Consider the following 16,801-nt stretch of genomic DNA (forward strand, 5'->3'; position numbering starts at 1 on the left):
CGAACCCTTCCTCTAGCACCAAGCTATTGCCATTAGGAACTGGCTTGTCCTAGGCATCAAGTGAAACGTTGGTACTGGAGGACTCAACGATCGGCTACTCGGAGCATGCTTGGTTGTCACTCGACATCGGCAACAATTGCTGGGATCCTGGTCCGTAATCGCACTCCAACCTGAAACAACAAAGAAGAAGTCCTCTTGCTAGAGTGTGTCTGACGGAAAACCCTCTGATGCCTAAGTTAGAACGATACTCAAGGAATAGAGAAAGGTTCTCAATAGTTTGTTAGGGCATCTGAGTACTCATTTGGAAGGTTCCCTGGAGAGTTGGTTGTATAGGTGGAGCCAAGAGCCTGAACACCATAGAATTTGGGCATGTAGATCATCTAGGATTGATAGGCCTCTACATATCACGAATATTGAGCATGGGCATTTCACACATGAATCGCACCCCACCTGTTTGGTTGGCGTGATTTCAGAGATCGCTTGGAATCTCGGCTAGGATGTCACAACTGTAAGGAGCTTTTGGAATCCGAACTTGGCAGTGCGCTTTCGGACATGCCAAATGTCTGGCTCCGATTGGTGGTGTGCTGGCTCCATGATGAGCTTTGGTTAGACAGCCCCCCTCGTATGAACTATGGTCAATTTTGATGTATATCACTTGCCCCCACTTTCGTAAGCCAATATTTATATTCTCACCCTAGCATTTTTCCTTCTTCTTGAATCTCTTGAAAAGAGGAAGAGGCTTGGGTCGAGCTCTTAGCTCCTCCTCTATCGGAAAAAGGATTGGCGGAGATGAGCTTGTTGGCTCAGGTCATGGAAGTAGCTTTTTCGATCGAGCTATCCAGCAAAGATCGATGATGATGATTTAGACTATTTTCTGTAGGGGAATAAAGATTTTTTGCATCCTGCATTTATGAAGGTGTGACCATGTTTGTCTTTTCCAAAGTATTGTAATCATGAAAGGGATGCCTAAAGGTTAAACGACCGTTTGGAGTCCAATAGTGATCCTAGAAGTCGTATATATAATTAGAAGGGGATTATATATAATTTCTCACCATGACTGCTGCTCTGAAGAAGTAGAGACGATAGCCCATGTCCTATTTTAGTGCCCTAAAGCAAGACAAACATGGCGATTGTCAAGTATTTCTCTTCTATGCATTGTGGATCCTTCGCCTGTTGAAGCATTCATTGAATTCTTGAAAGTCAATATGAATAGATTCAATGGAAAAACTTTACGTATTAGGGCTGCATGCATTGCATACAATATTTGGTTTGCACAAAACAATCCCATTTTTGAGAATAATGATATACTCCCACAATTTATTGTTAGAAAGAGCCTTCATCCAAACTAAAGAGGTCGCAAATTAGGTTATTGTTAGAGATCATTAGATAGCACGAGACACTTAGGACTCCATTTTAGCAAATACTATTTCTCAAATGGTTTATATTATCTCAGAGCCCTCTCCTGAGCTTCCTCCTGAGCCCTCTTGAAGGCTAGCAAGATTTTGCTTGAAGATAATTTGGCAATAGTGATCAATTGGATTGCAAGATAGAAACAGTTAGAAGAGAGTCACCCTCTTTTGGAGGATATTTGGAGGCTCTCTAGATCGTATGAGTCTTTTCATACTTCATATATTCATCGAGAGGCGAGTAGAGTGGTCGACTGGGTGACTTCTTATATGGTAAATCATTTAAGGAGAATCATTTGGCTTGATCATGCATTTTTGCTGCTTTCTTTGTGAGATATTGACTGGGTATACTCATATTAGATGTTAGATCGGTTCAATTCATCTGCTTCATCAAAACATCTAAATTTTATTTTTATATTTTTATTTTTTATTTTTTTATCTCTATGCTGCATGATGGGGATATTTTGTATATGATGGCCTACCAGAACATGACACATATGTCATCACCAATTTATTGAATTCCATATCAAACATGTGTCTCACTTGGGCCACCGCAGCGCCAAAGTCACCCGAGTCTCGGAGGCCTCTTGCAGCCGCTGCCGAAGTTGGAAGGAAAAAGAAAACAGAAGGCGAAGATAAACAGACATACGACAAAGAAATGCTGCAAGTGGACTGAATTCGGGGAGTGTTTTCATCTGCACAAATACGTCGTCTCCAACCGCAACACGCAGGAAGCCTCCTCCCTCACAACAAGTCAACCTCTTCTCTCTCGTACACAAACCTCCTCTGAGAGAGGCGACGGCATGGATAGATCCGGTCCTCCCCAAGGAGGGAAAACGGCGGCGACGGCGGATCGGAGCCGAAGCTGGAGAGAAGGTGGCCTCACCTATGCCTACATCCTTCTCTACATTGCCTTATCCAGCAGCCAGATCTTCTTCAACAAGGCCAGTCGCCAGATCCAGCTCTATCATTTTCTTTCAATCCATTTCCCTAGACGCTATGCTTGCTTTGCGTCAGCTGAATTGATCTTTATGTTATGATTTCTCTCTTTTAGATATGTTAGGGTTTTGGAGGAGTTTTTGTTGGTTTTTTCTTTGACCCCATCGTCAGAGATTATTGCTCTGCTAGAATTTTTTCATAGATTACCGGAGTAGACGTGTAGGCTTTGTGGAATTCATGAGATTGCCTACACATGGAGGGAAATCCATCTTAAAGGGTGTAATTCTTATTGAGAAAGGCTAATAGAGACAAGGTTGGTTCACCCAACGGAGAAGAAGATGATGATTACACCATAATCCCCACGTTCATTTGGCCAGCAGAGAAGAAGATGACACCATAGTCCCCAAATGCAATATGTTGGTTGCCTAGCAGAACCTTTCTTAGTGATTAAATCCTTTTCTCCTTCTTTATGTTTTTTTCTTTTTCTTCCTCTATTTATGTTTGAGGTTTCCTGTTGAGGTGGTTCTTTAAATATTTATGATGTTTGGAGCTGTTTCCATTTTTTTAAAATCCTTGTAGAATTTCTGCACATTACACTTTTTTATAAAATCTATTTAGTGCAGAGATCAAGGAGAAGGAGCTGGAGAAGGAGAACTATTATGTGTTATTTAGTTTTTGTTTTTTGATTGGGATGTTCATGCTTTTATCTTACGTGTTTATGGTTGAATAAGTTACTTGGAAAAGCAAAACCATAAACTAGGTATTACCGTTTTCATTTCTTCTTCTTTCTTTTTCATTCTCCAAAATCAACCCCCTCGAATATTTTGTAATTCTAAAGTTCTGATTCATCTATTTTTTGAATTTGGCAGCAAGCACATTGTTATATATCATGACTTCATTAGTTAAGAAGAGATGCTAGACTAAAACTTGGTTTTTTATTAGAAAGAGAAAGGATTACTTTGTTTGCTTGGAGTGCTAGACCTACATGCTCATGTAGGAGAAAAACACCTAGATGTAGTATGAGCCACACAACATTGCCTTTTAAAGGGAGTCCGGCATTCAGTCCAAGCAGCAATGCAGCACAAATTTATGAATCTGCATCAAGTTTGTGTTTCACATTGCGTGTAGGCAACTTTCATCTACAAGGACATTTAGTGGCCTCTTCCTTTTTTTTTTGGTTTGCTATGTGTGTATTTCATGGGAGATATAGTTTTGCAATTCGAAGATTTCAAAAATAAGAGAAAAACAAAGGAAGTCCGAGCAGGTTGGTTTGCCGCCCCTCCCCAATTTTAAGCAAGATCTTGGCTTTGCCATGGTCGCTATGAATTTGCGTCTGTTGAGACAATGAATTATGAGTCTCTCTTCTATGCTGAACATGACTTAAGGAATGCCTGAGTATAAGCATCAGCTGTAAGTATAGCTTTATTAAGCCAAGCCAAATGGTCTGTAAAAATCACTAACAATTACCTTGTCTTAAAATGTAGACTAGGTTCTCAGTCTTAGCATGACATACTTATAGAACTAATGATGGCTATTCAAAGAACATCAACTTTGATGTGATTGGTGCTAGGATACTGACATCAAGCATTTTGAGCATGATATAGATAGTTTTAAAGGAATCATGAAAGAGTTAATAGCTCTAGCTCTAATTTACCGGAAACAAAAAGTAAAAATGGATCTTCATGGTCTCACATAAGCCTTAGTCATGGTGAAGATTGATTTACTTAGACAGATATACAAATAGAATGCAAAATTTTGTTTCCAAATAATGATATCAAAAGACTAAGAAACCCGTGCAGTTGATGGTTTCCAGCTGTAAAATACAGATACTTGGGGGGAGAATGGCTTTCATTCCAGACAATGATGCTTGACAGAGAAGCGTGAGGTTGTTGACAGGTACTATATGATGACAAGGATTCTTAGGGCTGACCAGAATTAGATAAATGGGTCATTTTGGTTTGGTGAGAATAAAGTTTGGAGTATCTTAAATTAGCCATACTGGAAATAGTGAGGTAGATTTTGGAGCACTAAATAGACCTTAGGTTATCTAAATGAATATGATCCAGATGGACTCTGTAAAAGTAGCATAAGTGTGAAGTCCACATGAATATGTGTTGATGCAATTCGAGTTATTTACAGTACAAGTCAAACTTATCAAAGCAATTATTGGGGTAACAACCTATGCATTTGTCTGAATAGTAACATGGGTTTGTTATGAACTAGGTGCCATTGTTCATTCATCTTTTACTATCAGACTTTCATTTTGATGGTATATGGTCCTGGTAATAATCTGAACATGTGAAAATTATTGGCTGATAGCTTAATGACTATAAATGTGTCAAAGTAACTTGAATGATGGATTTTTCCTGCAACAAAATGGCAAGTCTATGTGCACATAAAATGAATGTGACAAACCACTAGAGTTCTGGATAGAACAAAAAGAAAGTATGTTAGTTAAAAAGTCAAAACATTACTAGACATTGTGCCTTTCGTGATCTATTGTTACACCATGAAACTCCTTCCAATCTGGAGGGCCTACGAATTAGCTCTAATCAAACAGAATAATTATAAGCTTGATGTCCTGCACTGTAACCTTTAAGCACAATTCTTTTGCTTCGTGTCTAATTCTTTTTTGTCTTTGCAGTTCTATTCTCATGATACATATTTGTTATAGACATATTCTAATTTTGCTTAGTAATTTTCTTTTCTATGGCTGCAGTGGGTTCTGTCCTCTAAACAGATCAACTTCCCCTATCCAGTGGGATTGACTTTACTGCACATGCTCTTCTCTTCTGTATTATGCTTTATTCTCACAAAAGTCTTCAAGGTAATTAATCTTCCTATAATAATGTTAGAAAATTTTCTCTAAACTTTTTCTGTTAAATTTTGATGATTGTTGGTCCTATGCAAATTTGTTAAAAGGTGTTATTCTTAAGTTATTTCTAGCTGTCAGATTTTTCCGGTATTTCTTATTTTTATTTTTTTTCTCAGGTTATAAAGATTGATGGAGGAGTGACTCCAGATATGTGAGTATTGAGTTGTACGTTGCTTCTTTAGATTCTAGTTCTTCGACCTAGAATATCTCCACCTTAGTAGAACAGATAAAGTGTTCTTAAATTGTTTATTGATGTAGCCCAGCTGCTGATTTGGCGGCTACAAAAGAACAGGTGCTAGCTTGTTTGTTTCAGGCCTATATTAATCTAAACAAAACACCTGTTTCAGTATTCAGGTCTGAAAATCAAAGAACATCTCCTGTAGTAGAGCAGCAATACTATCTTATCCGTGCTTTGGAATTAAAGATAGAAGTGAGGTAAAGTAGTGAGAAGTAGAATGGGAAGAAAAGAAAGACAAAAGAAAGAGAAGGGAAAAGGAGGCCTGCAGCCATCTTTTATTCTCAATCAAATTCTTTGTACAATTTCCAAGAACACGTAACAGCAATTCAAAGAGACATCTTAAATAACACGACTGACACATTTTCCTTTTCAGATAGGACTTTTAGAAAATAGAAATAAATCACAATAATCTGGGAATGAAATCCTTCCATTTAACGACTAGCTAGAGATCTATTAACAGCCTAAAGTTCTTTTAAGACTCCTTAATGGGGATAAAAACTGCTGACTAAATCCTAATGATATATGGACAGATCAAACCTTAATTTGAATAGAAACAAAACTTTTAAAAATCCTTTAAAATAACCCAAAAAATAATATGAAAATAGTACAAAATTAGAAAATAGAATCCTACTGCTGAAAATAAATTCAACCATATAAATCCTTAAACTTCTGGTTTATTTTCTTATTTATGTGCTCGAAAAATTTGCATGTCATATGTGCATTAAACCTGAATATTAGTTTCATTATGAACAACAAATGCATGAAACCATCAATATAAAACTAATATTTCAGCATATCAATAGAATGTAGTCTTGATGCACTTTTAATTACGTTCATCATTGCTTAACTCTACAAACTAATGGGTCATGAAACTCATACAGATAAACCATTTAGTATGTCAAAAAGGCAATATGAATGTCCTATGATTATCTCTTTTTGGAAACAATTCAGCAACCTTCAAGTATGATAATGCAAGGGTCCAAAAATCGGTACCGAATCCCGTACCATTTTTCCATCAAAGCAGTAGGTACTGGTATGGTATTGGTACTGATGGTATGCATTGAAATTGAAGGCTTCAAGAAATAAAGAAAAATTCTTGGTATCCTCTGGCATGGATGGTACAATACCATTGGTATGAACCACTATGCACTGGTGCAGATTTGTATGGCTTGTACATACCGGTACACAGTTTTTGAGTATCCCAATACCTGTACTGGTGTCTGCTTAGCATTGGAACAGTATGGTACTGATCTATCATCCCATTTTGGTGGTTTTTGAATCCATGTGGTAATGCTTTTAGAGGGGATTACAGAAATGTGTAGTTATCAATTCCATAAATTTAGAAATATAGTTCAAAACTTTTTTTATGAAAAATAATACAGCATGAGAGCCACCTCCAAGGTTTAAAATGAAAAAATCTCGGAGCATATGCATTGAGGAGAGGTCCACTCGGTGGAATGATGTCCCCTTAGCTATAAATAAATACTAAAAAATGTATATCTTTGAGATCAAACTTATGAATCAAATGCTTCTCCACTTGAGCTGTTATCTGTCACACTTGATGTCACAGTCCAGGCCATTTAATGCTCTCCATGTTAAATTAGTAAAATATATAGCAAAACATTTCGCTGATTGATGGGATTAGAGCCAACAATCATGTTTTTGTTCTCCTTGTATCATTTGCATGTATCACACAATGTAATCAAAATCATTTATGATGTATACTCTTCTTTTTGATTCATTTGCATGCATAATAGATGTCACACAAGTCAAATAGACCAGGGGAAAATCTGAAAATAAGAACCTAACCCTGAACTTACAATTCTGAATAACAAGAACAAGAATTCTAAACTGATGAACATCCATGACAGAGATGCAGGGTCTAGGTCACCAGAAATTTCTGTCTAAGCATGACTACATAAGCTAGTTTGAATTGGGTGGACTGCAAGAATCGTTTGTTACTTCAGCAATTTTCAAATGATGATGTCACTATAGAGATTGGCTGGAGCATATAGAGGCCATATTTATACCCTATGTTCTGAACAAAAGTGGATCATCCCTTGATGCTGATATCATGCTGGAGAGCTAGAAGAGACTCTGACACAGTCTTTATATTAATCTAGCGGTTACTGTTGGATTCTAAATGAAACCCTTCTATATTCCTTCTTGGTTAGTCCTGTTTCAGTCCATGAGAACTGTTATAATCTAAGGATCTGAGCGGCACCATGCTTGAAAACCTATATCAATCTCGCCAAGTTCTTTTCAGAGTTGGAAAGGCTGTTGAATGATAAATTCCCATGGATCTTACTGGTGCCACATCTACAAAGTGCCCCCACTTCCTTGGTTGGGGTCCTTGGGGATCAGATGAAGCACCTGATCTCTTTATCTTGCACTTTGTATAAGGTAGGATGCACACATTCAAGTTTGGTAGGACTCTTACATGGATGCCTATATCCAGCAAGCAAGGTTGAATGGCCTAAATTTTTTTACTTTAAATCTGAAGGGTACAAAGACTTATTTGCAATAATTCTTTGTTCTTTTATGTGATAGTAAAATTTATCTACTTTTACCTTTCAAAAAGAGATTTATTTATTGTTGAAGACTGATTGCTTAATTAATACATGTTCCTTATAAATTTCTTCTGAAAGGGGTTTCATTTATATGACTAGGGATATGGGGTTTAATATAATATGCACAATATAAGGTAATTTCAAAAGGGAAAGGGAATAGAGAAAGGCTCGAGAGAAATCCTGAGTTGTCACTATCTCCCCCAAAGGATGTTTTCTTAAGTTTAATTTTAATTTTTTAATTTTAACTTGTTCATGGATGTATTGTTAACTATATTATTGATTTATATCGTGGTTTTAAGTACCGACTATACTAGTCAGGATGGGTGGGATGGGGCATACAGTATTGACCTGGTGGTACTGGGGCTCGGTATGCCCTTGTACTGGTAAATGATATAGGTGCTATTCCAACTTCAACATTGTACTAGTATAGAGGTGTATTGTACTATACTGACCCTTAAAACATTGATCTCTATAGGGTCGGTATAAGATATACAGCATAATGAATATGATAAAACACTTATATTGCCGCGTTCAAATGAATTTTAATTAGGTTTCCTTGTTGTTCGGAAAAAAATCTCTATAGAAGATCCCCAGAGTTTAAGATGGGAAAAGTAGATCTAAATATTCCAGAATTTTGGAGGCCTCATATGATGTGGAAGAGAGTTTTAAAATTCAAATAATCTGTTGGCCGGAGGTCAAAAAGCAAACAAGTCAGTAGGACAGAAAACAAAGAACTATGCTGAAAATAGTAACTAAGCATAATTTATGCTATAATAACTGAGAAGCCAAACAAATTTTGTGCATAAGCCACATTTGAAACAGGAGAATAAATTTAATTCAGCAACCAAGTATCCAGCACATATAAGAGAAAAATGGAGAACGAGGAGAATAGTAGAAGAAAAAAGAGGAGTTGAAAGGGGCAGCAATTGTTCAAAGAAGAAAGGAAGCTTCATTCCTTTTCACTTGTCAAGAATTATAAAGTTTACATGGGTGGCAACCCTTTTTTCTACATTAAAAAAAATCCTAAATCCTAAATCCTAATTCTATGACATCCTAAAACACCATAACAGAGGGGCCAATAGAGAAAAGACAAGGAAATAAAGGGCATGTGGATGAGGAGACATATCCCATTCTGATGTTCATTTCCCTTCTCTTCCCATTGGTTAACCTGTCTAGGGGTCCCAAGGATTTATAGACTGAAAGTGCAATTTTATATTTAAGTCTCATTTATCATCCAATCAAAAAATTACCTTCTCATTTTTATTGACTTAATATATCCTCTAAAACTAAATCGACAAAACATAAAACAATAACTACAAACCAAAACCAGAAATCAACTTCTACATGACTCTGCATGCATCATTCACTTCCAATTTTTGTTGAATATTGATCATCCTTGAGCATGGTGATGTGTCAAAAGTATAAGTGTATCCTAGTCTTTGACTTGTCACTCAAATACCACCCTGGAGTCCCTTTGTAGGTCCATCTAGATTGTAGAATTCCTGTAACTAAACTGGTATCTGTTGCTCAGGATGAATAGCCATTGGGTCTAGCTTCAGAAAATGTTCTATGGATTTTAAGGTTATAGTTTTTGGATTTGGTGGATATGCATGAAATCTATGTTAGAGGATGCTGCTACCTCTGCAAGAATAATTCCATAGCAAACATAGTCCATAGCTTGTTTCCTTAACTGAATATGTAGGATGAATCTTTTTTTGTAAACATTGCTCAAGTGTTGTCCTTGAGCTAGCTTAAGCTATCTGGCTTTGGACATGGGTCTGTCTAAAGATTCAACCTCTTGAGCAAGCCTATGGAGACAGAATTTTGCATTCTCTGATCGCCATTCGTTAAGAAAATGGTTGCCCTTTGCACCAGTCTCACCAAAGATCTTACTCTTCCAATCATTATCATGTCATTGCACTAATATCAACTGCCTGTATCCTGCATTAACTTCTAATAAAGGCTATTGGATGTCTTTTTTTTATTCTTGGACATCTTTCTTATATGATCCTTTGACAACAAAGCTAATGATTTGTCCCGAGGCATATGATGGAGCTTAAGCTAAAGTTTCTGCTTATGTGAAATCAGTAGGTACTTTAACCTCATCTAATTTGTCAATCATCTATACAAAATATTGCCCTCAACACAAAGGCCACAGTGCCAAAAACACTAGCATCCAATCATCTAAGTATCATGCCACTAATAGGAACTGCCATGTCTCGCATTTCCTTCTAAATTTTAGATCATCCTATTGCTTTTCAAGTTCATCCTATTTGGATACTTTCGCAACAATAGTGATGGTTTTCCTTCCTGGACACATCATGATAATAAAATGTCCTACCTCCTCAGAGTCTGATTAGTTGGATTCTAACTCCTTGCTTCCTTGACAATCTGTTTGGTTGATGTGGTGCAGGCAAAATGATCAACCTAACTTAGAACATACTCCGGATTGACCTTCCCAGCATTGCTCTTACTCTGATGCTTGGTCTCAATGTCTTATATAACCTTTCTCTCCTATCCAAATTTTATGATCTATTAGTCATTAAAGATTTCCTTATTTGATCTCACCTTCTAGTTTTCTGTTATATTGTGTTCTGATCAGTACAACTTTTTCATCATTATTAAAATCAAAGTTTTAAATCTTGTGGGATGGGGGTGTTCCGGTTTCTCCATGGAATGGGATGCCCCACTGTCCTACCTTATTCCGGTTGAAGTCTTGGTCGAGAGTCCTGTAGGTACCTTCCGTCTCTTTCTCCTTCTTCTTTCTTTTCCTTTCCTTTCTTTTTCTTTCTTTTTCTTCTTTTTTTCTTTTCTTCCTTCTTTCCTCCCTTTTTCCTTACCTTCCTTTCTTTTTCTTATCCGTTCCTTTGCTTCTTTTTTTCTTTCCTTTTTCTTCTTCTTTCTCTTTCCTTCCTTTCATTTTTTTTCTTCTCACTTTCTTTCCTCTTTGTTCTTCTTCTTTCCTTTCACATTTACTTTTTCCAATCTTTCCTTTCACATTTTCTTTTTTCAATCTTTCCTTTCTTTCTTTGAATGGATGGGTTTCGGAGCTCCAACCCCATCCCGGTCCCATGTTCTCACAGGAAAGGAATCAGACAGCCAGGACACCCCCTATCCCGCTGGGACTTAAAACCTTGGTCAAAACGAAAAAAATTTCAGTGTCAGTTTCAAGGATTTTTCTTTTAGTTGGATTTCATGGAACCTAAACTAGTGTTTTCTGATATTAAATGTGTAGCAACCTGTCTCATTTAATCTTTCATCTTTGCCCAAGTGCGTACCTCCTAACCCGGTCTCCTACGTAAACCCTCCTTGGTAGCTCGATCACATGTAGTGTGTCTCCTTTTTTTGCTGTGGAAAATATATTTTTTGTGCCATTAGCAGCTACTACCATTCAGAATAATTATAGAAGTTGGCATCCTGATCAAAAAAATCCTCCAGATTCTGCATAACATTGAGGTGAATTCTCCATTGACTTTCCATTATCAATCTAGGCTTATATCTGATCATAATCAAGCCATCTCATCATACATAAAATTTCAGCTGGTTTCTTCCCATCAGATGTATCTGCACAGAAACTGTGCTTTGAGTTGCCTTTGTTACTTATAGATGATTGTAGTGGTCATCTAACCAAGTATGCAATCTTGAATCATTGTCTGCACCACATCCAAAATCAGGCATATTTCTTGCCCTACACTGCAATTTACTACTCTGAGACATGAATTGCTGCATCAGACTTTAGGACAATGCTCTTCGCTAGCTATAGTGCTATGGCTTCTCTGACTCTTCAGATTGACACAACATCAAAGATGAAGTGAAAAGGCAGAATATATAAAAGAGGAAAGAAGGAAAAAAAGGTGGTTCCATTAAGGTAAAGTCAAGATTTAGTTTGCTTTGGACACCTTTTTAATGCATTCCTATATAGTCTAGGCTTTGCTCATTTTGGTTTCTGAGGCCCTTTTGATGGGATTTATCAATTTTAAGGAGGTTTTTGATTGCTGTTCAGAAAAATATTCACACAACCCTAAAAAATTCATGTTGGAAGCCATATATCAAAGTACTCTGGTTTCATAGGCCTTATGTTACGTGAAAGATGGGCCTTGACATATGAACAAGCTGTCAAACAAAAATTCGAACAAACAAACAAATCAGTTTTAGGATATAAAGTAAATACTTTGTTGCAATAGTGATAATTATTAGTTGGCATTAAATTCAACAGCTAACACAGTGATCTAATTTTATAAATAATTCAGATTAAAAAGGCAGAAAATTAATCTTATTACAGTGATCAAGCAGCAAAGAAGACATAAGAAGAAACAGGAGGAGGAATTCACAGGATCAATAATGAAGGGATGAAAAAGAACTAAAGAGAGGGGCCAGTTGGCTGAAGAAGAACAAAACAAGCTTTTTTCCTTCCAAATTTTAGAATACTGAAAAATTGAATCGTCTGGCAAGTCTCCAAAAGAATCCTCTTCCTATTTTTGCAACTTCCTAAATAACTCTCAAGGGAAGAGCTGTTTGAGAGAAGATGGGGGAAAGAGCATGCAGAAGAGAGGGACAAATGGCTCTTTCTTACATTTCCTGCACCTTTCCTCCATCTGGGCTGCCTTTAATGTGATGGCACAACTAATGTTGCCACATCATCTCCTCATCTCATCATCCATTCACATGGGTTCTAACCTTCACCATGCAATGAATAGACTCCCTAAGACCAAAACAACAAAGAAGATGGCAACAACCAAGGACTAAAATTAACTGTGAAGATCTCCATGTATGCACAAGCATCAAATGACATGGTATCTTTTTGCAGAGTGGGCAGGTAGAAAAAGTTAGGTTCTAGAAGTGATGAGGAGTGATGACGTGGTTTCTATTGTCACCTCTAAATCATAAATTGATAAATTACTTTGGATTTCATGATTGATGCGAACTTTTGATTTGGTAATTAGTGTTTGATCTTGATGCTTCTTTTCTTTGAAGAGTCCATCTAGTCGGTAGGTGTATTGCCTTGTAAAGATTCTTACCTTTGCTTAGTTGATAGAGAGAACTGCATGTAAATTCTATTGCATAGAAGTAACATATCATGCACCCTTTCTATGCTCCAAAGCATAGTTTTAAAACTCAGTGAATTGATCTTTCGTACAGTCCCCTAGAAACTGCGACGTTCTTTCCATTTTCAGTGGCTTACTTGTAAAGTCTGCTGCCTACAGCTATATTTCTCTTTGTTTTTTCTTTATTTGTTTTCAATAAAAATTTGGGGGAGGGATGGGGTGGGGAGGGAGAAGGGGGAGCTAAACTTCTCTTCTTTACTTTTTTTTTAAAAAAATAAAAATTAAAAAATTAAAAAAAAAACCCTTAGTGAATCCACGTGAATCTCGGTTGAGTTGACTGAGCTTGGTAGGTTTTCGAATTGACTTGCTTGCTGATTTATCTTTTGTAAAACTGGTACGAGATTCGGTATTGTTACAGGATCCGGTATCAAGATGGCGAACCTTAGTTCAAATGATCACTTTGCTATGAACTACATGTTTATTTATAATCTTTCTACCATTGTAATATTGTTTTTGTAAGAAGTGCATAATTTAATATAAATCTCATTGTGCAAATAGAGAGCAAATTTGGATTCCTTTTTAGTAGAAACTATAGTCCAAAGTCCGCAATCTCGGTACCGGATACCGTATTGGTATCTTATCGGTACGGTACAGTACATCTATCTGCCGAAATAGCTCTGCAACCATTTTTTTCAATTTCTATCTCAGTATGCTTTGGTACGCCTTGGTACAGGTCGGTATACCTCGATACTGGTCGGTACACCTCGATACAGGTCGGTACGCCTCGGTGCAGGTCGGTACACTTTGGTATGGGGCAATACGCCTTGGTACGGGCAGTACGTGGCTTGTACCGACTTAAAGGTGTATTTCATGCCGGTTTTCTACCGACATGGTACGGTACGCCTCGTACCAAGTGGTATGGCAGACCATGCTATCGTCCATCGCAAAATATTCCATAACTCTTTTCAAAGAGGCTAGCTGATTTGACCTTGATGTTGATAGTTTTTCACGGCTTATCCCCTATCATAAGTATAGGTGTCATTTAATCAGTTTGCCTTGCTTGTTTTGAGTCATGAACTTTACCAGTATCATCAACGTTATAGTTGATATAATGGCCAATTTCCATAATAATATAGGTCTTATTTTTGCTAGTAGCTTCGATTTGGTACCATCAACCCCATAGTTTATGGTGCTCTATTTTGGTGCAAGTTGGCAATATTTCAGTGGTTTAATGTGGGAAACTTAATGAATACCCTAATATTCAGATATGCCACTTCAGTTGTCCCAATTGGTGCTATGTTTGCAATGACTCTTTGGCTGGGAAATAGTGCATACCTCTACATATCTGTTGCATTTGCGCAGATGTTGAAAGCTACTAGTAAGTGCCAAAGTCCTTGATTTTTCTTTGACTGCACTGATCTATATCCTTTGTTCCAGTTGTTTGTCATATGATGGTTCACAATCAATGGTTTGGAAATATGCTTTCCTTGACTTTTGCAGTGCCTGTGGCTGTGTTTCTTCTCGGAGCAGCAGCTGGTCTTGAAGCAATGAGTTGTAGAATGTTCTTAATCATGTTGGTCATCAGTGTTGGAGTCGTTGTGGCTTCTTATGGTGAAGTTAGCATTAGTTGGGTTGGAGTGGTTTACCAGATGGGTGGTGTCATTGGTGAAGCTCTGAGGCTTGTCTTTATGGAAATTTTTGTTAAAAAAAAGGGTGTTCGACTAAACTCAATATCTATGATGTACTACGTCAGCCCATGCAGGTATTTTATTTTGTTATCGCATCTTGGGTTTATCAAACCATTTTCTCTCCTAATATATTTTATTTTTCTCTCTGTAGTGCATTGTGTCTCTTTGTTCCGTGGATATTTTTAGAGAAACCAAAGATGGATTCCAGTGGGCCTTGGAACTTCCCACCAGTATTATTATTTCTCAACTGCCTCTGCACTTTTGTGCTCAATCTGTCCGTTTTCCTTGTTATCTCTCATACAAGTGCGCTGACAATTCGTGTTGCTGGAGTTGTCAGGGACTGGGTTGTAGTTCTACTTTCAGCTTTGCTTTTCTCTGATACAAAGCTGACATTAATAAACCTACTTGGTTATGGTATAGGTATGATATCAATTGCCTATTTTCAATGAATTTACTTTCCTTGCAAATTATTATTATTATCATTATTATGATTATGATTATTTCTCCGAAGTCAAATATAGAGAATGTGGTTACTTCTGGTATGAATATTGGCTTCTTAATTTGCTATCTTATCTTTCATAATACTCATTTTTTTGGGTAAAACCTAGCTCAATATTGAATTCATCCCTGAAACTGCGCAAAACTTTTCATGAAGGGAGACACAGAAAAAATTCAGGACCCACTTGGTAGTTTGTTTTCTGTTATTGTTTTCGAAAATCCAAGAAGAAAAATGATCTGGACTGAAGAACATGTATGATAAAAACCTTTTTTTCTTTTGTTAGGCTGTTTGTAAGATCTTTAGATCTCTTAGTAGCTAAGGTTTCATTTCTAGAATGATGGAAAATAAAAGCAAGGAACAGCAAGAATTTTGTATAAATGCTATCTTCAATGTAATCTCTGTATCATATTTCAATAATTTGCAGAGAAATAAGAACACAAACAACAACAATGCCAAACAGGCCCTTAACTAACAGCCTATTTCCTGAAACCCCAACCCATCCCTTTTTCCCATTAATCTTTAGGTAATTATTTGTGTGAAAGATGCATGCGTTATTTAAGAATGAAAAAGATTGCATGTACATGGTCGGACATATTTACTGAGATATATTGGAATCTGCAGCTATTGCCGGTGTGGTGGCATACAATAATCACAAGCTAAGAAAGGAAGCACTGAGAATGAGCTCGGAGGTTCGCGTTGACATAAACAATGCAGAAAAATCTCCAGATCAAGAAGTTCAGATAGCCTTATTACCTCCGAAGGAAGACAAATAGAATGATTCTGACATGATTGTGAGGTAAGATTACAGTCAGTTGCATGGACGTTTCTCTTTCTCCTTTTTTAAATCTGGAGCCTCCTAAGCTGTAATGATGCTTGTTTCACTGTAACCAAGGAGAGCAAGTTCTAATTTGACAATTAAGCAACCAAATCATCCTCAGACATACTTTTGTTATCATTAAATACTTCGCACTCAAGACGGATGATGCTTAATATCTGCAAAGTTTGAACTACCGTTTCTGTAAGTTGCCAGGGGAGATTTCTCGGAGAATGAACACATGAAAATAGAAGGAAGATTCATTAGATCTGATTGTGGTACGGGAGACGTCAGATGCATGTGTTTTTCCCATTTTCATTCCTCGAGGGCTTTCCATGTGTGGCAAACATATGCGAGAAGTCAGGACTTTTGCCCCCAGTATTGCAGTTGTACTTTCACAGCGGATTCGTGTTATACCATTGGTGATCTGGGATCGAAAACAATATTTGTAAACATTCACAGAAAGTTTTGTCTGCTGCTGGTCATTTATATCAATTTTACTTTGTTTTCTTGAATGTTTTCAGTCTGTTATGTTGATTTTTGCATCAAGTGTGGTGGATGTCTTCCACATAGATGATTGATAACAACAAATATCCAAGTCCCTTAGAAGACTCGTATAAGCTGCACAAAAGGTCGGATGTTGTCGCTGGTGATGTCAAGGCTCTGAGCAGCCACTGCACGTCCATTACCTTTATCCAACTCCATGTCAAAAGAACTGTATAATGCA

At 37.2% G+C, this 16,801-nt stretch overlaps 1 protein-coding gene across 3 annotated transcripts; it reads left to right on the top strand.

The window, feature by feature from the left end:
- The first annotated feature begins 1,946 nt into the window (after positions 1 to 1,946).
- LOC103705588 (probable sugar phosphate/phosphate translocator At3g14410) lies at positions 1,947 to 16,595 on the top strand. 3 transcript variants are annotated; one of them, XM_008789351.2, is made up of 8 exons: positions 1,947 to 2,350; positions 5,065 to 5,172; positions 5,337 to 5,371; positions 14,339 to 14,451; positions 14,574 to 14,835; positions 14,913 to 15,181; positions 15,882 to 16,056; positions 16,291 to 16,595. In XM_008789351.2, the coding sequence occupies exons 1-7, from the start codon at positions 2,210 to 2,212 to the stop codon at positions 16,031 to 16,033; spliced, it is 1,080 nt and encodes a 359-aa protein (XP_008787573.1). In that variant the 5' UTR covers positions 1,947 to 2,209; the 3' UTR covers positions 16,034 to 16,056; positions 16,291 to 16,595. The 3 variants fall into 3 exon arrangements, with proteins under 3 accessions (XP_008787573.1, XP_008787572.1, XP_026659889.1); XM_008789350.3 differs by having other exon boundaries at positions 15,882 to 16,589; XM_026804088.2 differs by lacking the exons at positions 1,947 to 2,350; positions 5,337 to 5,371 and having other exon boundaries at positions 5,064 to 5,172; positions 15,882 to 16,589.
- Positions 16,596 to 16,801: the final 206 nt, after the last annotated feature.

The sequence above is a fragment of the Phoenix dactylifera genome, unplaced genomic scaffold (assembly GCF_009389715.1).
Source record: "Phoenix dactylifera cultivar Barhee BC4 unplaced genomic scaffold, palm_55x_up_171113_PBpolish2nd_filt_p 000119F, whole genome shotgun sequence".
NCBI lineage: Eukaryota > Viridiplantae > Streptophyta > Magnoliopsida > Arecales > Arecaceae > Phoenix > Phoenix dactylifera.

Bases quoted from the DNA above. Each gene is read 5' to 3' on its own strand.
- LOC103705588 (XM_008789351.2), top strand. From the start codon at position 2,210: ATGGATAGATCCGGTCCTCCCCAAGGAGGGAAAACGGCGGCGACGGCG. The intron at 2,351-5,064 runs GCCAGTCGCCAG...CTATGGCTGCAG, and splicing joins GCCAGATCTTCTTCAACAAG to TGGGTTCTGTCCTCTAAACA. The intron at 15,182-15,881 runs GTATGATATCAA...TGGAATCTGCAG, and splicing joins CCTACTTGGTTATGGTATAG to CTATTGCCGGTGTGGTGGCA.